Raw genomic sequence first — 25,088 nt, 5'->3', positions numbered from 1 at the left:
GTCTGTATTTAGTTTGTGTTCCCATGATCTGTCCGCTGATGAGAGTGGGCTGTTGAAGTCTCCCACTCTTATTGTGTGAGGTGCAATGTGTGCTTGGATCTTTAGTAAAGTTCATTTTATATATGTGGGTATCCTTGCATTTGGAGTATAGATGATCAGAATTGAGAGTTCTTCTTGGTAGATTTTTTCTTTGATGAGTATGAAGTAATCTTCCTTATCCTTTCTGATAACTTTTGGTTGAAAATTGATTTTATTAGTTCTTATAATGGCTACTCCAGCTTGTTTCTTGGGACTATTTGCTTGGAAAATTGTTTTCCATCCCTTTACTCTGAGATAGTATCTGTCTTTGACACTAAGGTGCATTTCCTGTATGCAGCAAAATGCTGGGTCCTGTTTAAGCATCCAATCTGTTAGTTTACGTCTTTGTATTGGGGAATTGAGTCCATTGATGTTAAGAGATATTTAGGAATGGTGATTGTTGCTTTCTGTTATTTTTATGTTTGTATGGCTACTTGCTTTTGAGTTTGTTGAAAGAAGATTATTTTCTTGTTTTCTCTATGGTGTAGTTTCCCTCCTTGTGCTGGCGTTTTCCATCTGTTATCCTTTGTAGGGCTGGACTTTTGGAGAGATGGTGTGTAAATTTGTTTTTGTCATGGGATTTCATTGTTTCTCCATCTATGGTAATTGAGAGTTTTGCTTGGGCTGGCATTTGTGTTCTCTTAGGGTCTGTATGAGATCTGCCCAGAATCTTCTAGTTTTCATAGGCTCTGGTGAGAAGTCTGGTGTAATTCTCATAGGTCTGATTTATATGTTACTTGACCATTTTCCCTTATTGCTTTTAATATTTTTTCTTTGCTTTGTGTATTTGGTGTCTTAACTATTATGTGATGGGAAGAATTTTTTTTTCTGGTCCAATCTATTTGGAGTTCTGTAGGCTACTTGTATGTTTAGGGGCATCTCTTTCTTTAGGTTAGGGAGTTTTCTTTTATAATTCTGTTAAAGATTTTTGCTGACACTTTAAGTTGGAAATCTTCATTCTCTTCTATTCCTATTATCCTTAGGTTTGGTCTTCTCATTGTGCCCTGGATTTCCTGAATGTTTTGGGTTAGGAGCTTTTTGCCTTTTGTATTTTCTTTGACTGTTGTGTCAATGTTTTCTATGGTATCTTCTGCACCTGAGTACTCCTGGGAGACCTGTTCTCTGCAGGAGGAATTTGGGTTATGGAGAGCTGTGACACAGGGTCAGCTCCAGAGAGCAGATGGAAATCAGAAGGATCCTGTCCCAGGCTGCTCCTAGGCTCCTGTTTCCTGAGGGTTCTGGGAGGGTCCCTTGGAGCAGAAGTAGTGGTCTTACCTGTGCTCACAGGCATGTCCACACTCCTGGGAGACCAGATGTCTCCTGGCAGTATTTGGGTATAGAGCATGGTGGAATGGGATCAGATGGAAACCAGAAGGCAATATAGTACATCTTTATAGAAATTGTTTATTTTAAAAATGTTCATTCCCTCCCCGAATAGCACCAGATTCTTTGAAGATGCTCACTAAAATAAATATGCTATTGATCTCTAAGGGAAAAAAATGTGCTCCAAGCAATCACATCATCAAATTCTCATAGCACAATTTACTTTCAGAACATTCCTTTTGTGATATACATAATACATAGGACTTTAAATGTGAATGTCTTTAACATCTTAGGATTAAGCTTTTCTCAGAAAACTAATTTATATTAAAGTACTCGTTTTTTACATAGCATTTCTTCACTCAAAGCCAATTCTCCTTATAAATTATGTATGCTGATGATGGAGCTGGTTTAAAACAGAAGTGCTTCCTCCCTGCTTTTTGTCAGCTTAACACATGTCAGAGTTACCCAGGAAGAGAATGGTTCATTCAGTTGTGAAATTTGCTTCATCATATTGTCTGTAGGAAAGTCTGTAAAGCATTTTCTTGAATCATGGTTCATGTGGGACAGGCCACTTTGAGTGGTGCCGCCCTTCTGCACATGGTCCTGGGTTGTATAAAAAATCAGGCCGATCAGGCATTCCTACATGGTCTCTATTTCAGCTCCTGCCCAGACTTCCTTCATTAATGATGAACAGTGATGTAGAAGTATAAGCCAGATACACCATTTCCTTCCCTAGTTGATTTGTTCACAGTGGACATCTCAACAATAAAAACCCTAAGACAGAAAGGTAATGGACAGGGAAGATATACATAGTCATACTAGCTAGGGTATGTAGCATACTGATGAATTTCCAGTAGTCTGTTTTCTACATAGTTTTTTTTTTCTTTTAAATTGGTGACTATTTCCTGGGTCAAATTTTGTACTCTTGAGTATAATGTTTATTACCAATATAATCACCTTGGGGTTTCAATTCAAATGAATTTCTTTCCTATTTTATATGCAGTGGTTTTTTGCATGTATGTGTTACTGTGTGAAAGTGTCAGATCTCGGAGTTACAGACAGTTGTGAGATGCCAAGTGGGAGCTGAGAATTGAACCTGGGCCCTCAGGAAGAAGAGTCACTGCCCTTATCTGCTGAGCCATTGAGAGAAAAGTATTTTTCTTGGTTCAAATATCTTGCTAAAATTATCAAGTCATAAACTTAAGTCCTGCTTAAGTGACATTGTTCTTAGTCCCAGTTACACTCATCACAGACTCCATTACCTAATCTACTGTGTGTAGTGGATGTGTGTCTGCTTGTGACAGCTGAGGGTCTTACAAGAACTGTCAATATTAGCACATCCAACAGCTCATGCCACTGTTCCAAAAGTAATTGCTGAAAATATCGGAATACTCTTCACTGTTAAGCTCATATTTAAGTCAGTTTCTGTATCTGGAGATTGTGCTCACAGAGACACTGCACCTTAAGCACTAACACAATTTTTTTTTCAAATGTGGAAATACAAACAGTGCTAGAATTGCCATGTATTTCTGTCTATATGGTGTTACTGATCATCATAGGCCACACATGTTCAAATTTCCTTCTTTGTGTCTGGTTTTGTTTTGTTTTGTTTTGCTTTGCTTTGTTTGTTTCTCCCATTCAGCAGGTTTAGATTGTCAAATTCAGAAAGGAGGGAAGGAAGGAAGGAAGGAAGGAAGGAAGGAAGGAAGGAAGGAAGGAAATGTTTCTTATTTATGAAGTACATAATTACTTCATAGAAAAAGAAGGGTGATGAGTCCAATGAATTTCCATTCAGAAGGCTCTGGTTTCTCTTTTGAATATATCTCTATCCATTCCCAAGGCAACAAACTCCAATACCAGTGAATATACAAATGAGATAACATTTATTAAGACTGTTTTGGGGAAAGTAAGAGATACATAAATCCACTTTCCCAAATATAAAATGAAACATTTAATAATGCATGCTTGTTAATGGAGCAAATAGTAAAAGAGGAAGACCTATATATGGAAGACAAATATTATGTGTACATAACTATTTTCCTTGCATCATTACTTTCTTTTTCTATATTACTAGTGAGCACCTACTTCTAAGCAAAAAAAAAAAAAAAAAATTACTGTATATATTAAAATGTGAAAAAACCAGCAAATTGCTCTTCTATTTCTAGAGTCCAAATCTCTTCTAATGTCAAACAGCCATATATTCGGGAGATAGAGTTATTCCACTTAGGTTAAAGTTTCCTTAGAGAAGTTCCACTGACAAACATGGAAATCTCCTACTGAGTCTGACTGGACAGAAAAGATAATCTTAAGAACTTTACATTAACTCCCCTCAGATAATCTTCCAGGGAGAAAGGATGATAAATATCCAACCAGGCTGCATTGGCAGATCTAACAGCAACCAATAGTTGTGCTTTTGCTACCTGTCCATAATTCCCTTAATGCCACATAAAAGGAGTTCAAGGAATTTCCCGTGATAATAAATGAAAAATAAAAGAAAGAAAAGTGGATGGAAGGAAGGAAGGAAGGAAGGAAGGGAAGGAGGGAGGGAGGGAGGGAGGGAGGAAGAAAGAAAATTGATTTTGGCACTTAAATACTTTTTTTCCATGGGTAGAAAGGTATACTGCTGGGAAATATTCAAGAGGTGCTTCCTCTTGTTTTTCTAAAACAGGATTTATAACATGTCAGCAACTTAACACTCTTGAATACAGAAGTATATAATACATTTTAAGACTTCTCAAAGGGAAAGCGTCAAGTTTGACAAATGGGAAATATTTTATTTGTTGTATAGTTCTCTGAACCAGTGTTTTATTGAAACTGTTATTATTCTGATATATATTGGTCTTTCCTGTATGGACCAGACAGTACTAGCATCTAGGAACAATACACCATGTGTGATGTTACCATCTTTAACATTCGTATTTCTTTCTTCAGTTGATTCTCTAAAAACTGTATGTACTTAATATATAAAACAAAGAATGATAAATAAGTTGGAAATGAATAACCTGAGGGCTTTTTCTCCACAGAGTAAAACAGTTAGATGATAATAAATATGATTTTATATAATATTTTGGCTTGCATAAAGCATGGGAATCTGTAAAGAATTTTCCAAAGCTTTCATCAAAAAAAAAAAAAAAAGTAAGGTCAAAGTTACAGCAGAAGGAACAATCAGAATGGAGTTTCCATGTGGGTAAATATGCCTGCCCAATAACCAAGAAACAGGAGCTAGAAGAAGTAAGTCATAATCAAGTAAGCAGTCTATGAAGCTGACCATCCTTAGAATCACAGTCATACTGGAAAAGTGGTAATGAAGGCTTAGCATATTGAGACCTTGAAAGCAGTCCCTTGGAAGTAGCAGCTGGGTCTCAACAGAGACAGAACTAAACATCATCTGAGGAAATCAGCTTCATTTCATGCCACCAGAAATCATATAGTACACATGCAGGTATTTAAAGTTCTCAAATATAGAAATAGAGCCATGAATCACACCTAACAGAAGCAATAGCTACAAGCAGGAACTCTCGAGACTAAGAATATTAGAATTGGTAAACAAAAAATGAAAATAAATATGTGTAAAAATTTTTAAAAAGTAAAGACAGTGATACAAAAATTAATAGGCAGCAAGAGACTATCAGGAAACAAGGAACTTTTAATAAGTGACAAACGCAAACACGAACATTGAGGAGAAAATATTAAAAACAATGATTCAAATATTGTCTTAAAGTATAATTTTAGAGGTCATAGTATTTTTTATCATTTGAGGTATTTTGAACTGGAATGTGAAGAAATTATATGGCATATTGCAATAGACATATGATGATGGAAATATGTAAAAGAAGAAGTGTGAAAATGGGTTAGGAATTGGCTAAGGTGGTGACATTAAGTAGCAGAGTTGTGCACACCCAGATGATGTCTATGTCCATAATCTCTATTATTAATTTTGTAGTAAAGAATCTTGATTTCTTTCCCCAGCCACAAATCAGCATAGTGTTGCTCCAAGTTTCTTTCATGGCAAGCATGTTAGGAAAGAGGATTTCATGCTTTACCCTGACAAATGTTAGCTACTCAACGGAGAGGAAATGTCTGAGCTCAGGTCAGTACTGCATCATTCACGTTAGCAGACATATAGAGGTTCTTAGTGGCACTGTGTTCAAGTCTTCACATGGATAAAATGACAGAACAGGCAAATATATACAAAATAACCCTGCTGCAGAATGACCTCTCAGCCAACAGTATGTAGGACTCAAGCCTTATTTCTCAAAACAAAGAGAAGGGATCCACAGATAGGTAAATGTAAATGAGATTTTTTTAAAAATCAAATTAATCCTTTTCTTACATTGAGTGAAGAAATTGTAAGTACTATTTTGCATCCTCATAATTAACCATATCATATATTCTGGAAAGCATTATTCTTTTTTGTTTGTTTTTTATTTTTTATTTTATTTTATTTTTATTTTTTTGAGACAGGGTTTCTCTGTATAGCCCTAGCTGTCCTGGAACTCATGCTGTAGACCAGGCTGGCCCCAAACTCAGCAATATGCCTGCCTCTGCCTCCCAAGTTCTGGGATTAAAGGCATGAGCCACCACTGCCCGGCTGAAAGCATTACTCTTATATCTATATTACTAGAAATCACCATGTTTCAGATGGCACATTTTTGAGTCCATTAGAACCAAAACTCTTTCCTATTGTGGGTCAACAATGCAAGCATACTTCATACTATTTTATTAGTGATGTTTAAATTCAAACCACCTGATTATGGTTAATCATAGAAGGTTCCTTTTCTCTCACCAAGTCAGTTAGCAATAGTAATGTCTCCAACTCACCTGTTGAAATAGGAGGGTGTTTGCAGGCTCCTGTGCACTGTTGCACTCTCTGGTCTCCTGTGATCTTTCTCAGACTCAAGGTTCTTTTTTTCAGGGAGAGGAGAACAAGGGAGAAACACAGTGACTGGCTTCTGAAAGGGATGAGTTGATGGATGCTGGATGCAGATAAGTGGACTGGTGGACATTACTGAATAGGAAGGATCTTGATGTGCTTTTAAATATGACACTAGAGAAGGGTCAACTGGCTGGATCTAAACAAAGAAGAAAGAAAAATATCTCCATGTCCATCTATAGACACCCAAACACACATAGGCACAATACAGTCAAAAGTTACAAGTATTGATATGCCCCTAAAATAATTTTAGGGAACATATCTTTATTTCTCTGTATATTCTTGACTAGAAAGAAAATAGTTTATGTAAAAGTACATAACTGAACAAAATATTTTAAAATACACATCTGTGTGTGTCTGTTTGTGTTTGTGTGTGTGTGTGTGTGTGTGTCTAAAGTATAAACAACAAAATAGTAAAAAAAAGTGAATTATCATGTAATTGCTAGCTATAATTATTCTTAGATCATATGATAAGCACTAAGGTAAAAAACAAGATTATATTTACTTTAGTTCTTCTCACATAACAATGGCAAATAATAAAAGAGCTGACATAATTCAAAGTTTATATAAAATGTTTGTGAGTGAACTATTACAATTATGCTTCTTTTCTATTCTCTTCTGAGTTAAAACAGGGAAAAGTTGTCTAACTCTGACCTGGCTCCTTGGTCCAGAGGAGCCTTGTGAGATGCCAGCAGTGCCTTGTCTACCCATGGAAACCTTCAGGGGCCCCAAAGCTAAGCAGCATGGAATCCTGCCTGACCGCCATACTATTTGGATCATCTGCATGACACCAAAGCTGGTTATGATCAAGACACAGCCTGCAGAGTAGGGTTCGCCTGGGACACAGACTTCAGAGTGGGATCTGCCTGAGGCACAGCCAAGTTAGTAGGGCACTCTCACTTCCATTGTCTGGCTCACAGCACCCCCCAACACACACACACACACACACACACACACACACACACACACACACACACTTCCTGAGAGGTCCTACTGCCATCAGAATCATCCAACCAACACCAGGGAAAAACAGGTGCCTAAAGGACAGCATATTAACACACTCAACAAGATCCATGGCAATATGGTATCACCAGAGCCCAGATATCCTGCTACAATAAACCCTGGATATCTTAATGAAACTGAAGCACAAGAAGATGATCTTAAATCCACTCTTATAAAGATGACAGAGACATTTATATAGGACATGAGTAAATCCCTTGAAGAAATACAACAGAATACTTTCAAACAGGTAGAGGCATTAAAAGAGGAATGAAACAAATACAAATACAGGAAAATGCAATCACACAGATGTAGGATATGAATAAAACTGTCCAAGACCTGAAAAGAGGAATAGAATCAACAAAGAAAAGAGAAGTTGAAGCAATCCTGGAGAAAGAAAAACTAGGAAAGAGAACAAAAACTACAGACCTAAACACCACCAACAGAATACAGAATATAGAAGAGAGAATCTCAGGTGTAAAAGATACTGTACTAGCTAGTTTTGTGTCAACTTGACACAGCTGGAGTTATCACAGAGAAAGGAGCTTCAGTTGAGGAAATGCCTCCATGAGATCCAACTGTAAAGCATTTTTTCAATTAGTTATCAAGGAGGAAAGGCCCCTTGTGGGTGGGACCATCTCTGGGCTGGTAGTCTTGGGTTCTATAAGAGAACAGTCTGAGCAAGCCAGGGAAAGCAAGCCAGTAAAGAACATCCCTCCATGGCCTCTGCATCAGCTCCTGCTTTCTGGCCTGCTTGAGTTCCAGTCCTAACTTCCTTTTGTGATGAACAGCAGTATGGAAGTGTAAGCTAAATAAACCCTTTCCTCCCCAATTTGCTTCTTGGTCATGATCTTTGTGCAGGAATAGAAACCCTGACTAAGACAGATACAATAGCAGAAACCAATATATTCATCAAATAAAATGCAAAATCTAAAAAGTTCATGACAAAAACATCCAGGAAATTTGGAACACTATGAAAAGACCATGCCTAAGAACAGGAATAGCTGAAGAAAGAGGAGGAGGAGGAGGAGGAGTCCCAGCTCAAAGGCGAAGAACAAATTTTCAACAAAAACATAGAAGAAAATTTCTCTAACTTAAAAAAGGAATACTAGGTGTCTAAAAACATACAAGAACATTAAAAAGATTGGACCAGAAAAGAGAATCCTTCCGTGATATAATAATGAAAACACTATGCATAAGAGAGAAAGAATTTTAAAAGGAGCAAGGGAAAGAGTTTAAGTAACATATAATGTATACCTCTCAGAATTATACTTGGTTTCTCATCTGGGACTCTAAAAGCTAGAAGGGCCTGGGAAGAGGTCTTGCAGATTCTAAAATACCATAAAAGTCAGCCCAGACTCCTAAAGTAAACAAAACATTCAATCAACATAGATGGAGAAACCAAAATAGTAAACCATGATAAAGCCAAATTCAAACACTACCTTTCCACCAACCTAGCCCTACAGAGGATACTAGAAGGAAAACTCCAAACAAATGAGGTTAACTATACTTAATACAAAACAAGAAATAAATAATTTCACATCATTAAAACAAATATAAGGGAAACACATATACTCACACAGGCACACACACAACAACAACCAGCAACATTAGAATAACATCCAAGGCAATATGGTATCAACAGAGCCCAGCTATCTGCTACAACAAACCCAGGATATCTTAATGAAACTGAAGTACAAGAAGATCTTAAATCCAATTTCAGACCAATTTCCCTCTTGAAGATTGATGCAAAAACAGTCAATAAAATTCTCACAAACCCAAATCAAAGACATCATCCACCATGCTCAAGTAGGCTACATCACAGGGATGCAGGGGTGGTTCAATATATGAAAATCTGTCAACATAAACTACCATATAAACAAACTGAAAGAAAAAAAAACATATAACCATTTCACTTGATGTCAAAGAAGCATTTGATAAATTCCAACATCTCTTCATGATAAAAGTCTTGGAGAGATCAAGGATACAAGATGCATACCTAAACACAATAAAGGCAATATACAGCAAACCAATAGCCAACACCAAATTAAATGAAGAGAAATTTAAAGCATTTTCACTAAAATCAGGGACAAGACAAGCTGTCCACATTCCCCATATCTCTTCAATATAGTACTTGAAGTTCTAGCTGGAACAGTAAGACAACCAAAAAAAAAAAAAAACAAAAAAAACAAAATGAAGGAATATAATTGGAAAAGAAGTAAAGTATCTCTATTCCAGATGATATGATAGCATACATAAGTGACCCCAAAAGTTACAACAGAGAACTCCTACAGCTGATAATCTCCTTTTAAAAAGTGCCTGAGTGAGGAAACCCCAACCCAAAAGGACATGCATGGAATGTACTCACTTATAAGTGGATATTAGCCACAAAGTACAGGATATCAATGCTATAATCAATATACCCAAAGAAGCCAAATAACAAGGAGGGTCCAAGGGAGGATGGCTGAATCTTTCTCAGAAAGGGAAACAAAATAAACATCTGTCTGAGGTCGATGGAAAGAAGGAACTGGGTGGAATTGAGGATTGGGCTGGGAGCAGGGTGTAGGAGATCATATGTAAGGCTAGTAGGGGAGCGAAAAGGGAGATCAGCTTGGGGGAGAGAAATCTTTAGGACATGCCAAAGACCTAGGATGGAGAGAGGAAACAGAGGGCCTCTGGGGGTAACTCTAGCTGAGATTCATAGTAGCGTGGGATATAGATCCTAAGTGGTTACTTCCTTTAATCAGGCAGGACTCACAGTGGAAAATATAAGGACAGCAACCCACCCACAAAACTTTGACCCAAAATGTATCCTGCCTACAAGATGTGCAGGCACAAAGATAGAGGAGGGACTGAGGGCATGACCAACCAATAACTGCCTCAAATTAAGACCCTTCCCATGGGCAAGAACCAATCCGTGACACTATTAATGATAATCTGTTATGATTGCAGACAGGAACCTACCATGACTCTCCTTTGAGAGGCTCCACCAAGAAGTCAATGGAACCAGATGCAGAGACTCACACCCAAACATTAGATGGAGCTCTGGGAGTTTCAAGGAAGAGTTAAGAGAAGGTTTAAGGGACCTGAAGAGTACAAGGACACCACAGGAAAACCAATAGAGTCAAATAACCTGGATCCTTGAGGGCTCCCAGAGATTGAATCACCAACCAAAGAGAAAGCTCAGGCTGGACCTAGGCCCCTTTACAAATATGTAGCAGATGAGCAGCTTTGACTGCATGCAGATTCCCCAACAACTGGAACAGAGGTTTCAGGTTCTTGAGCCTGTTCCCTGCCTGTGGATCCCTCCACTCTAAATAGACAGCCTTGTCTGACTTCAGTGGGAAAGGATATGCCTAGTTCTGCAGCAACTTGATGTGTGAAGGTGGGGTAAGGTGGGGTATGGTGGGATGGGGTGGGGTCAGGTGGTGGGGAATGGGTGAGAGGGAGTGTGGGGGTTGTTTGACACCTAGCGGGGGTTTCCTTTCTCAAAAGAAGGAGAAGGTGGAATGGGGGGAAAAATTGTATGAGATGGTACTGAGAGAATAAGAAGGGCAAATATTGGGTTGTAAAGTGAATAAAATGTATTTAATGAAAAAAGAAATAGAGAAGAGAGAATGGGAAAGACAAGGCTGGGATGACAAGGAATATTATTGGAGAAAATAAATCCGAGATGTAAATTATGTAGTGTTTTTATACACTAAATATCTATTACATGAAGGCTAATTTTCTTTAGCAAATAGAATCCAAATGTCATGCCAATCAATAATTGGATGGACCAGTAGCTTCTTATGTTTCTAACAATTTGTATGGAAATCTGGATTTATATAAATGACTCCAAATTTGTCATCCATTGTCTTCTAGATATCAGCATTTTTCCCAATAAAATAAACAAGTAATGCAAACGGCTATTTAGGAAAGTCTTATAAATAAAAAGCAGATAATATATTTCAGAATGTGCACAAAATGCTTGCTGCATCACTGAACTCACAGTAGGTTATTCCAAGTCCAAGAGAGGACTAGCATTACGGCTATATGGAAGGCTTGCATCCTCTGAATCACAAGATCAAGTCAATTTCCCTTTTGAATTTTTACCTTTAATTGTACAAGCACTGGTGAAGTGAAAACTCCTGCAGGATAACTGAAGGATATCCTGGCATCCATGCTGGACTTCCAAGTGAGCCCCTTCTTTGTAACTGTGAAAGACTGTTTTTTTAAACATGACACTACAGAAAACATCCCCAACTTGTAAACATAGACTGAAGCACAAGTCCCCTGCATGGAGTAAAAGAGAATTTGCTGAAGCAAGCAATAGCATTGTTTTGGAGAAGTACATATGACATGCATACTCTGTGGGCTGTCAAAAAAAAACCAAAAACAAAAACAAAACACCAACAGAAAGGACCTACTATCCATAATCACCTATGGTGTGAGAGATCACATCCAAGGAGCATAGGTGGTCCTTGGTTGAAACAAAGGATAAGTTGATAGTTAAGAGTTTCTCAAGCTTGGACTTCCCAACAAAGAAATGAGAAGTACATTTATGATGTAACTTAAATTAAATCATCACACATGTATAATAAATAGTCATACTATCTTCACAATTTTAATTGCTTCTGGCTCCACTCCTAGCCATCTTTGGGTAGAATTTTTTTCTTTTTTGGATAGAATGAATTTTATATATTGATCTTATCTAGAAGTTTCTGTGCTATTTTACAGAATTTAAAGGAATGGAATCTTACCAGTTGGACATTTTGCTCTAACATTGTACACATGTACTGTCAGAAAAATTCTTCTTTCTAACAAATCACATCTTCAGATGCCATAATAAAAATTATTGTCTATTTCATTTTTTGCAGTGGAAACAGAAAACTGCAGAGTAATACACTGTTTCTTCGTTATCTACTTATATTCATATAAATAATCATATATTCAGCCACATACTCAAATTTTTAATCTTGCAAAATGGAACTGAGTCCAAAAGTGAAAGCAAGATGATCCATGTGTATAATCACCAACACTTTCAACCAAGAGGCAGTCTAAGAAGCGATGTGTTCCATTCTCGCTTCCTCACATGCTGCTAGACTGTCCCCAGCAAGAGTGGATAACAGCACATGCACACACATAAACATCTCAGGGCTATTCACAGTGGAAAATAATCTATCATTTGAAAGCTGACTAAGGGAAACATTTCACAATATCACAATTGGGAAAATTCTGAGCACAATCATCCCTCTTCAGTGGCCAGAGGGAAAGTAGTGAGAAGAAAAGGTCTCCTGGGAACAAGTGGTGGTTGCTGGGCACTGAGACCACACTTGGCGGATACTGGGGGAAAATGAAAAGGCTTTTGAGAACTAGAATGTTTAAATGTCATAGAACCCACATAAAACGTTGGAAGGTAGCCAGGACTCAAATGTTCTCGAGCTAAAACCAGTGATAACTATCATTAGCCTACAATGTAAAGAAAAGTACAGTTTTTTAAATAGACAATGGTCCTCTTAATTTTATTGTGTCTCAACTAATTCAATCACAAAACATTGTCAAGCTCGTCTGGGAAAAGCACTTGTACTGTGAGCAGTTTCTAAAGTACTTGTTATAAAGGATACACAGACTTGCCAAGAGTAAGGAGCCCACTCTAGAGCAATGCTGATCAGACATTCATATTCATAGGAACTATTCTAAATCTAGCACATATTAATGAATAAGGATAATAAGAACAGACTTAGCTGTATTGTTCAACTATACAACCTCGGTTTTATTTGTAGCCTAACCAAAAGGACAGAGCATGTTATCAAGGAAAGATTTCAACATGTAATCTTCTCTGTCCTAATCGAGTAAGCAATATTTGCATATAAAAAGATAAACATTTTAATTGGTTAGAATTAAGTGAAGTAACCCACAGAAAACCCTTAACTCGAGTCCTCATCAACTTTATAATACTAAATTTTGTAATTCTCGATTCTATCTCAGGAACATTTGATCTTGTAACATAGAAACCCTTAATATTATGACAATAAAGTCTGTTTCAAATAGTGATAACTTATCAACAACTTGCTTATATAAAAGCTTTGCCCCCATTTTCTTAAATGGTATGTTTACCTAATCTTTGTGATCTTATTAGGCAGACATTATTATATCATTTTTAAATCAAAATTTTGACTCACAAAGGGGTGCTTTGATTCGTCTAATTTCACACTATCTACAGATATGGGAACCAGAGGTTTTTTCTGTACTATCCACAGCCTCACTACCAAATGTACAATCCTGATTACACTCTATATTGAGAGATTCTGTCTCTGTTCTCTCCCTCTCTTTCCCCTGTCCCTCTCTCTTTGAGATGAGAGGCACATGCACAAGCTCATGCATGTGTGCTTTCACTTTCAACAACGATTAGCCAAAACTTTCCTTTTCCTGACTTTCTACATTTAAGTCATCTGGAAAAAGAATCTATTCTCACAATCTTAATGGATCTCCCCATAAAGGCACCACTTTCCTCAAAGTTAAGCAAACTGTTTAGTTTAGTTTACTTTAAAAAAAAATACGATTAATCACTTTATTTTATTTTAGGCTGAATAAAAGTGATGAATAAATCAATCACTTTGGTAATAAAGTTAGTCAAAAACAATTACAGCTTATGAACTTAGCTAACCTAACTAATGTTGTAAAGGTAACAATGCTTAGACTAGATTTAATTGATAATTTTATCAAAGAATGTGAATGCATATTGTTTTTAATTTGTAAAATTCTCCCAACCTATGAACAATAAAAACTAAAACTATAGCATCTGAAGATTCTAATGCTTCAGTGCGGGCCACAGTCTGACATATTAGACATGTTATTATGAAGTTATTCTATACCATGAGGTTAATTTAGCTATTATGTTGCTTTTTTTTTTTAAGTCAAAAAAAGTAACATTTGCTGAGTCCCAGGCCCAAGTTCTCTGATAATAAGTTTGGCAGATAATTTCTACTGTTTGAACTTTATAGATGGTATTTTTTAAAAAATCATAAAATTATAGCTAAAGCATTTAGCTAACATTATTCAGTATAGGTAATAATATTTAGGTACAAGGTGAATTTTCAATACTTAGACTAAATTCAATAGAGAAAGTTATCAAAGCATGCAACAATGCAGTTTTCAACTTTTATACATTCTCCCACAAAAAAGTTGCTAACACAAACAGGTCCACACTTGTACAACAGAACAATTATTATTTCACTACAACACCATATTCTAAATTATAAGAAAAGACAAACACCATATAGAGTTATAGCCCAGGCTTTACTAACCTTACAACTTCCTCTCATTCTTTCCAGTAAATTTGGGATAAGGTAACTTGACTGAAAGTTTCTGTCCGACATTTTCACCATGATGTCTCTGTAATTTCCCTTGTAGCATGCCTTGAATGGAATTGTAATGCATATTGGGAATGGAATTTCCTTGTCCTTATCTGAGCATTCAACAGTGATGACATTGCTGACCAACTCTTCATTATCACTCACTATAAAGGAGCTCATGTCATTAGTTATCTGGCAGTCAAACCACTGTAGGACGTGCAATGGTGCTGTAACATAACAAGAGACTTGAGGGTCAGTCCCATCACTCAGAACAGCAAGATACCTACAGGAAAAGAAAAGAAAAAAAAGGGGGAGTCTCAACCTCATTTTCTAACTATTGTATGCATGTACTCTACAGCCAAACCCAAAAGGACACAAAATGTGAGGGACATTGCTTTGATATGAATTTTACTTCTCCCATTAATTAACTCTGTAATCAGAAAGATGCTGAACTTCTATATGCCACAGTTTCCTGTATTATAGGTGAAAATTATATCTATGTCACAGGAAAGCTTTGAGTTAAATGTTCAACTCTACCATAATTAAAAACACCTATGCCTTCACATCAGAGGGAGCTTACCTATCCTGTGTTAGTTATGTCAGCTAAGTACATGAGCTATAATTGTTGTTTCTACCTTCATTATCAAAGTGATTCATTTATTCCTCACTTTTATTCAGCCTATAATAAAATTCAGAGATCAATCATGTTTTTTAATCAACTAAATACTTTGTTTAACTGTGAGGAGAGTGGTGTGTTTAATGGTGAGGTAGGTCCTTTAGGGTTACCAGAATCAATTCTTTTTTTGTGATGATTTAAAAATGAAAAGTCAGGGGAAAGAAAGGCTCAATTAATCTTTCTTGAAAGCAAAATCACACATGTATGCGCTCCTCTGCCCAAAAAGACAGAGGGTGGGAGGAGATAGAAGGAGAGAACGAAGAGATATAATCTTGGCAGAGGCGGGCAGATTTCTGAGTTCGAGGCCAGCCTGGTATGCAGAGTAAGTTCCAGGACAGCCAGGGCTACTCAGAGAAACCCTGTCTCGAAAAAGCAAAAACAAGCAAAAAAAGGAGTAGATGGTAATCATACTCTTCATATGGTTAGAGGTGGAGAGGATTCCTTTTCTCCCTCACAAATGTCTAGTTTGGGTTATTGCAGGACACTGACTGCTCCTACAAAGAAGAAAAGCTAATTCATCCCTCTCACAGGAGCTCAGGTTCCACCTTCCACCTGTCTTGTAAAACTTGAAAATGCTGAGCACTTCCTTCTAGAGAGAAAAAGGTCAGCATGCCCTTGACTTGGAGGGGAAAAAGAATGAGGAAGTTGCTTGTCTTAAATGTTTAGGTATGAAGTGCATTAATCTACCTAAAGCCTCTTATTTGCCTGCCTGTCTGCCTACCTGCCAGGGATCTGTATGACGCCTATTCCCTCAAGGGGAAGAGATGAATCTGTGGTACAGAAATTGTACACTAGATCAAGTTGTGATGTTTATTGAAGGGTGTGTGTGTGCACGCGCATTCATCCTACTAAATAGGAATAGGCTATTTCTAATCCTGAGACCATCATCTGAAATTCTTATTTTAAATATTTTATTTCTCTTCAACACATTTTTTGCAAAGATTTTTAGAGCCTTATAAATTTGAATTCAAAATTGAAGCCAGGCATTTCCTATCTTTGTTTATAAATGAGTATCATAACCCCTCAGACTAGTTAATAGTCTAATGCTTTCTGTGGGTCAGGTTTAGGCTATATAGTTTTGCTGAATTTTAATAGCTTTTGTGTCAGGTCCTGCTGTCTTTACTATTTTATAGATAGGGAAATTGAGTCTGAGATTTCATCTTACTACAAAGATGTTCATAGATACTCATAGATGTTCAATTTTAGAACTAATAGTTGACTTCATGCACCTTTAGTGTGGAAGCAAAAGTTCTCAAATATTATCATACCTTTCTCGATCTTCTCTAAATAATGTTCATTCCATCTATTATTAACTTGAAACTGAGATTTAATCTATGATCATCGGAAGTTTGAATGAGATAAAATAGTTAAGCCTTTCTAATAGTAATGGATCTGAATCAACTGTATGTTCAGTAATGATTTGATGCCTATGTTAAAACCAATAACTTGGAATTCCCCTTTGATGCTATTCATTTCACAGCAGAGAAATAATTTTAACAAAGGTAATGTTGATGATCAATGGGGGTAATCTATGTGTAACAGCACTATTTTCGCATATGTTAATAAACTTCTAGCATTTTTTCATTTATTGTTGAAAAGATTTTAAGTATAATTTCATAAAGAAATGTATTAAAATGTTTAACTCATAAAGGTCATTTATGTATGTATACAACTCTGAGCTTAAAAAAGTTATTCAACATGCTGACCTGTTATAAAAATAATGATTTTTCAGAAAAAGGATAAAATTTGAACAAGTGATTCAGAGAACTAGATTCAAATAACTTCAGGAATGCTCTCTTCTGTTTCCTGGAAAACATTGCAATGTACCCACTACTACAAGGTGTGGTTCCCAAATGACAAATAAAGTAGGCAGGAGATTTGTAAATAGATCTGCTCTCCATAGTACTAATTAAATATTACTTGTCTTGTTATTAAGTAGAGCACACTAGTTTAGTTTTTACCCCTTTGTGTACATACTAGTACAGCAACCCCAAAGGATGAGCCTTTTGGAAAATTAAGGTTCAGGATCCACAACAATTTCTAAGTAAGGTTTTGTTTATTGCATATACTTTTGTGTGGTTTGATGGCTTCCTAGCCTGGGGGACTGCAATGGAGAGTCATCTTTGTAAATATGCAAGCCAAGCACAACTGGTTCAATGCCACAAAGAGGAAGTCGCTAACCAGGGAACACCTAGAGGAGGTGTTAGAGGGAGTGGTGCCAGAATGACTCACTAGTTGGTGCTTTGAGTCATTTCTGAATGGGAAGATATGAAGTGTCAATGTTTTTCTCAAATGAAATAGGAAGCCACATCTTGGCTACTTTAGAAGTTGTTTGTCAGGAGCAGTAATTCTTTCAAACCATAGAGGTCTTCCAAGCATTGAGACATTCTTCTATAGAATACATTAAGTTCTCTTTGTTGTGGGTATATCACTTTTTTTCTGTTTCATTTTTATGAAGTCCCTTGATCAATGTAAGCAAAAGCACTTGCAAAAGTACTTGGTAAAAACCAAACACTTGTTGATGTTTTCCCAGGAACTGCATTGTGTTTCTCCACAGTAGAGCATCAACCTGCTAGGCAGAGATGGATACAGGTGAAGAACAGCAGTGAAGAGAGGTAGGAGAGTTAAAGTCCCTATCATTAGCTGTGTGTCATCACTCGCAGAAAAGCCCAACACCAGAGCTTTCTGTTACTGTCTCATTTGCCGCCAAATACTTGAAAGAATAAGTGAGAGAATAAGAATAAAAGAATAAGAATAAAAATAAGAATAGAATAAGAATATGAATATGAAGCATGTTGCCCACTGTCAATAAATTAGTTAATAATAAGAGAGCAAATAAAAATGAATTTTTTCCTGTTCCCCAAATGTTTTCCTACTGTATCACATTGCTAAAGAAAATGTTGCATTTATCTGGAGAAATATGGTTTGATTATACCAAGCTATACAAATCAGGAATTATTGCTACCTTGTAGAGGGAATATAGCTCATATAATATATCAGTGTTTCTCCCTATTCTTATTTCATGATGTTTTAGAGAATCTGAAAAACAGAAATAAACAAAAGCAAAACAAAAAATCCTGACAATTTTATGAGTTAAATAGGTGTGAACAAGCACATTTATCTTTAAAAGCCGTAAAAAGCCTACCCATATGTCCTGGAGTTCTGAAGACAAAATTTAAAGATTGATGAAAATTATCTTTATATATATTACATATATATTTATTATTTATATAGTCTGGCTAGAAATTTCTTAATTTTATAAAATTCTAAAATCATTTTTCATCAAAAATTTAATTTTATTATATATAAGTATTTACGTTCTGAACAATTTTTGTAAATACTTTCATTACTAATTGTTTTTCCTTTAAAGTACTCCTTAATATCCATGTTTCCTAAAATTATGAAGAACAGAATAATCTTTGCAGTAGCAACCACAAGCATTTCTGTTGGTGACATTTTAACCTGAATCACTGATTTACAGCTACTTTGAAGCTGGTTTGACCCTTCTACCATTTGAGAATGCAGGAAAGGGGCTGCCATCTATGTATCACTAAGCATTCAGTAGCCACTGACTGTCCTGTGCCTTGTTTGTTTCTGCCTCCAGAACTGTGAGAAATCAAACTTTTTCATTCAAAACAAACCAGTTTATGGTGGTTCATCATAAGAGCAGGATTAAGACATTTAGTGACTACAGAAAATACAATGCACGGATAGGTAGGCATATATAGAAGCTCCTCTCACAGTGTCTTTACTTACTCCTTTTCCATTATGTTACTCTTTTGTTTTAGACTCTCTGACTCATTATAAAGATTATTCATGTCCTTACTGGAGACATCCCATGCTGTTGGGGATGTGGTAATCTTTTCTCTTTGGCTTTTTGAGGTCTCTTGAATTTCCCTTGCTGTTGTCTGGATTGCATCATGAATATCTTTCTTGTTACCATTTATGTTCTCAGCAGTCACGTGTTCTATTTGTTTTTCATCTTCATTTTCTGCATTATCTGGGAACACTGTGCTCTGTGACTCTTCTTGCCCTATTACATTTCCACTCAATGGGTCATTGTTTTCTTTTTTCCCTAAATCAGAATTTATCTGTGTTTTATTTTCTGTTAACTGGACCTGGTTGGTGGAATGGCTCTCCCCTGCATTTGTAGAAGCAACAGTAGCTGTTTCCATGACATTTAGTTCCCTTCTTGGAGCAATGTCTGTTGCTTTGGTATCCTGAATGGCTGATATTGTCTGCTGTGGAGTACGGTCCTCATGCATGCTGCATAAATTACACATTTCCTTTTCCTCTTTCTTTAGAAGCATAGCAGTATTCCCCAAATGTTCATTCATTTTCATGAGGCAGTCTATGAAAGCGATAATTTCTGCACACAAATATATACACACAAAGAAATAAAAACTAAGTCAGATTATGCTTCTATGTAGATGAAGGCAAAGGCTGCTCAATTTGCCCTTGTTTAACACTTACATAACTAGGACAAAAGAAAACTCTACTTTTAACATAGTAGCCAAGAAGTGAAACTGATGCCTTTTGTGCATGAGCATGCTTTAAACGTTCTTGATAAACGTGATGACACCATCTTCCAAATAAAAACGGAGTCAACAAGTGCTCAACCATTTGCTATATTTGAGAGTTTTCCCTTTGTCTTGGGTGATACTATACTGTATCAATTTCCCGTTTTAAATATCAGATATAAGATTACCTGAACACCCCTGGACAGGCAAATATCAGAATAGCTACAACTGTTTTATTTATGACACACTTACTGAATTTTGGTGGGAAATTTAATCCTCCCCATGCTGAGAATGTGATCATTAAAATTTGCCAAATTTATCTCTTAAAGAGTAGTTTTAGCCATATTATTCTGACTAGATCCTGAAATGGTTAATCAATGACGACTAAACAAACTGCTCTACTCTAAGGCTATAAGCATCATCAATATCTGAGTCAACCTATTTCTCACTCCATCCTCATTTCATCCCAGGCTCCCATCTGTGCATCTCTCTTCTCAGGCTTCCTGCAGGCTGAACCTTTCTATACTCTCTGCTCTGAATAGGAACCTGTATCCAGAATCCACACACCTCAGTGTCACCAGATCATCTTCACACTAGTCTGGGCTTGCCTTTGCTCTATAGTTCAAATTATTCTTTGTCTTTTGTCTGAGATCCCATGTTTATTTTGAACTGGTCCTTTCTGGTAGCTGAGTACTTGCCTTGGCTTGTTGTCTAAGACTGTTTTCAATCCCTTCCTTAGACTAACCGGTCCTGAGCTCCTGCTGATAATTCTGGGATCACACAGCTTTGGGACACATTTCTCTGATGTTCACTGATCGTGAACTCCTTCGTGCTGTCTACTCTGGATTCCTGCCTGATAGACCTGTACACTCCCCTTGACACTCTATGTCTGGGATCTGGATTTCATGATGCCACCTAGATTCTGAAAGCATTGCTACTAAGACCATATTCTGTAGATATTACATTCTCAATACTTGTACATTTTAGCACACACACTTCCATCTGGTCATATTCTAAGAATGTACATTGTGCCTTCAGTATGTTAGGCATCCAGTTTCTTCTCCTAGCTCATCCAGTCTTTCCAGTGTTTTTGTAATTAATAGGACCAGGCTCAAATGACTCTAGAGTTAGAAAATGGTATTCCAACACAGAAAAACTGCTTGCTGTGTTGTAATTAGTCTTGTACTTTCCTACCTCTAAGGCTTCAGTCTTTTTGAGCACCTGAATTTCCTGTTGCTTGGCTCCGATTCATTGTTTAGGTATTAGTTTATATAGGACTTATTTCCTAGCGGAGCTCTAAATTCCCTTCCTTAAAATGTGGTCCCGGCTACTTAAGAAGCCTAAAGCACTCATCTGTGCCCCAGTAGGAGGAACCTCTAAATCCTGTGGAATACTGTCTTCCCTTACTTTCCCTGTAATAATGTTAGCTTCTTGTAAACAGAGATTCTACATTCCCTCTGTATTCTATACATAGCCCTTCTTACATGCTGCCAAAATGAGTATTTTAAAACAACACGTAAGCCCAAGCAAACAAAAGAGACTACTTGCCTTGTCTCCAGATACATTGATTATCCTTGTCAAGTAGTATATACAGCTGTTGGCAGGTAGACCGAAGGGACCCTGCAGTGTGTTCCAAAAGTTGATAAAGGGCTTCATTGAGTCTTTGACCCAAAAAGATCACTGTGGCTATCCAAGTGGCTCCACCAGCTCCCTTACAGAGATCATCACCTTGGAGTGCCTTTGTTAACATTTGGTTTTGTCTCCAAATCTGACTCAATATTTGACCTAATTTACCTGACCCCATATCTTCTGTATCCATTTCTAAGCTCAAAAAAAAAAATGTATTTCTCCCCTGTCAGCAAGACCTAAAGGTTTAGGACATTCAAACTTTGAAATGGTTATTTCTTCTAAAGTCTCTCTAGTATGATCCAAGTAAGCTAGCCGAGCATTCTCTTGCAACCTAAGAGTTTATTGAGCTTGTTGTTAACCAGTGAAAAGTTACTAGGTGACCAGAAGAGAGGCGTTCCTGAACTCTAGGTGCTACTGTGTACAGAAGAGATTAATCACAAGGACAGTGTTAGCTTGCATAATCATGTCCGTGTAACCTTTACTCTTTATTTTACTTGTATATAAGTTAAAATAAGACGCCCTATGTAGCTATATCCAGTTCCAACAAATTCAATATGCAATGAAAACTCCACATGCCTTTTAAATTTTGAAGTAACAAAATATAGCTCCCAAGTAGAAGGTGAACTTCATTAATGAAAATAAACTGTTTTTTCCTTTTATTAGAATCCCCTCAATACAAATCCTATATACATCTTTATAAATTATTAATAAAAAAGTACACTTTGTTTAAAAATAATCTAGGGGTAAGAAATAAGGTTTAAATAAATAAGATTAGCTACAAAATTAGAATTTGTTGGAACCAGATATAGCTACACAAGGCGTCTTATTTTAACTTATATACAAGTAAAATAAAGAGTAAAGGTTTAAAGATAAAATATAGTTGAAAGAGGTCCAGAGGAATAGTTGCTTATGCCTATGTCACACAATATTTGGGAGTTAGAAGCAGGGTGATTGCTTCAAGAGCAAGACCAGTCAGAGCTGGAAAGTGAAACTCAGTCACAACCAACCAGAGCAAGCGTTAAAAGAGGGGAAAATCTCTCTACTGCAGCATTGCCTAATAGCATTATTTTTATAATTACTACTTTCTTAGATGTAGGTGTACATTGAGATTGCGATAGGAACTTGGTCTCAGCTATGCTCTTTGATAATTCCACTCTAATTGTGTCAAGGGCTTCTCTACAAAAAGAGAGCAAACCTGAAGAGTGGCTTCTTCTAGGCTCACAAGGAGTCTTTACTGCCATTATAATTAAAATTCAAATGCAGCATGTTCTCCCTGTGTTGCTGACACCTTGGGCACAAAACAGAGCTTGACACAGTGGGGCCTGAGGTGCACTGCAAAATCGCCTGTTTCCTCTTCTCAAACTCCACCTTTTCTAAGAAGAGAGCGCACACAGCAAAGGGAGAAGGAACTCAGCTCCCTAGAGCACTTGGATGTAAATAAAATCTTTCCAGAGGGGGGCTAGCATGCTTTCCTCCCACGGTCAGCATTATTTAATCTTGAGCATGACAGTTCTTGGGGCTTCACTCAAGATATGTAAGCCATTGGGGGAAACAGTTCCAGGGAATAAAGAAAGAAAAATGAAAGAGCAAATCTGCAGCTTGCCCAAACTGTCCTGGTTTGTGGACTTCAAAGTACAAGGAAAGAGTAAAGGGGAGCCGAGGGCTCCAGCATATGACTCCCTTTCAGGTAACTAATAACTGCTGAGAGAAAGAGAAACTTTTGCTCTCCCTCTGAAGGATGACCACCCCCCCCCCCCCCGCACGTGCAAATTGGCTATCCAAAGCCAAATGGTTAACACTGAAATTATATATATGCAACACTAAACAAGTTGCATTTATAGACTCATGAACGACAACAATAACTGGGGAATTTGGGAGCGAGCAAGGTAGCACATGGCAGGGGAAAGGGTTAAAAGAGAGAGCAAAATAATTTAATCATATTTAAATTTTACAAATTACAAAATTCTGTTTTCCAGTGAAACTGCTTTCTTGAAATTGTAATCCATATCATATAAAATATTACATAGATTTTTCACATTCTTTTCAGTTTGTAAGACAAACTAATTGCATTGTACTCTATTCTTTTTCTTTTGGCTAGGTCCTGAATGTGTGTGTGTGTGTGTGTGTGTGTGTGAGTGTGTGTGTATTCCCAGATCATGTTAGGACTTTCAGCCAGATACATGACTAAATGATTACAGTAGAGCTTAGACAGTTGAGAGCTAGAACCAAAGCATGAAACTGGGGATGATATTCAAATTTGGAACCTAAGGATGAGCAGAATATAGAATACAAGGAAGGACCATTTCCCATTAGAAACTGTATGACTGAAGGTCTGGGTATGAGCAAATGCACAGTGGCATGGATGACAGTAGCAAAATACGGCTTAGGGAAAGGCTCAATGTATGTGTCAGGAGTAGTGGAATAAGTTGCACCCAGTATTTGTGAAGAGACTACAGAAGTCAGAATTTGGCCTTTTGGGTAGAAGGGAAATGTTATATATTTTTAACCAAGTGACAAATACCATTAAATTCGTGCTTCATGTTGCATATGGCATTGATGTCAGACATTTACATGCTGGAATATTTGAGGGTCTACATTAAAGCAGTGACAGAGCAAACAACAAAAGTGAGTGCCTTGAAAGCAGATTAAATTTGGAAGTAGAGTCCATCGAATTTACTAAACTGTAGGATAGACTGAAGGAAATTACAAGCATTAGTACATACATGTCCATTTATTTGTTGACCACTGATAAAAGTACCAGTGTTGACAATGACTAAACCATATCACGTAGGTCACTGCCTAGTTGGTCAACGTATAAAGAAATTTAGAAATTAAGAAGTGTATTAAGACTTTAGGTTTGGTGGGATAGAACTTGATAAATTTGGGATTTGTAGCTTTCGAGTTAGTACAGGAATTCATTGAGACTGTGTTAGAAATTGTACATGTAACATTTATTCTAGACATGTAATTGTCCTCTCAGAGGCTCACTGCTGAAAAAGTGCACCTTTTTTAGCTCTTTCTGATCTTTGACTGTCTGGTTCAACTCAGCTGTTCTGGATTAAACTCCTTTCCAAACTGACTGATTTAATCCAGTTTCTCTTGGCTTCTCACTGAATTGCTGTCCTTGGCCTCAAACTAACTCAGGTAATTTGTTCTAATGTTCTGGCTCCTTCATATTCTCTGGCCTGTACTGTCATCACATGTGTCTAGATTCTTCTCTTTCCAACCTGACTCTGTAAGAATGTCCTGGTAAAACTGCCTCTCAACTGTACTTATTCTCTCTTTTTGCACTGCTCTTGTAAGTAGCCTCTCCTGCATGTCTGTTGTCCAGGGAGTAGGGTATATACTATCTCTGGCTCATTCTGTCAAATCTGTCTCTGATTCATCACTTTGTATGCCCCTCAATTTAGTATCACTTTCAAACATGTCTGCTTCTTTCTACCAACTAATCTTACCTATATGGTTTGGGATAGAAGCTGTATGCTAAGGGTGTGTCTGTATTCCAGCCAGAGGGATTAAAGGTGAGTCATTCCAGCCAGTTCACAGAGCAGCTGTGTTGCTGGAATAAAATTCCTCTTACAAGAAATGTAGCA

The 25,088-nt window shown here is 37.0% G+C and overlaps 1 protein-coding gene across 1 annotated transcript in view; it reads right to left on the bottom strand.

Moving 5' to 3' along the window:
• Dthd1 (death domain containing 1) overlaps window positions 1-21,836 on the bottom strand; it is a 76,663-nt gene extending 54,827 nt beyond the window's left edge. The window contains exons 1-5 of the mRNA NM_001170705.2: window positions 21,415-21,836; window positions 19,103-19,715; window positions 14,623-14,953; window positions 11,429-11,608; window positions 6,223-6,473 (exon numbers count right to left, since the gene is read on the bottom strand). Coding sequence (NP_001164176.2) covers window positions 6,223-6,473; window positions 11,429-11,608; window positions 14,623-14,953; window positions 19,103-19,715; window positions 21,415-21,685 — 1,646 coding nt within the window. The 5' untranslated portion in view covers window positions 21,686-21,836. The remainder of the gene's footprint in view (window positions 1-6,222; window positions 6,474-11,428; window positions 11,609-14,622; window positions 14,954-19,102; window positions 19,716-21,414) is intronic.
• Between the last annotated feature and the right edge of the window lie 3,252 nt (window positions 21,837-25,088).

This window comes from Mus musculus, chromosome 5, assembly GCF_000001635.26.
Source record: "Mus musculus strain C57BL/6J chromosome 5, GRCm38.p6 C57BL/6J".
Classification (NCBI taxonomy): Eukaryota; Metazoa; Chordata; class Mammalia; order Rodentia; family Muridae; genus Mus; species Mus musculus.
This window is presented reverse-complemented; position numbering and strand designations above follow the sequence as displayed.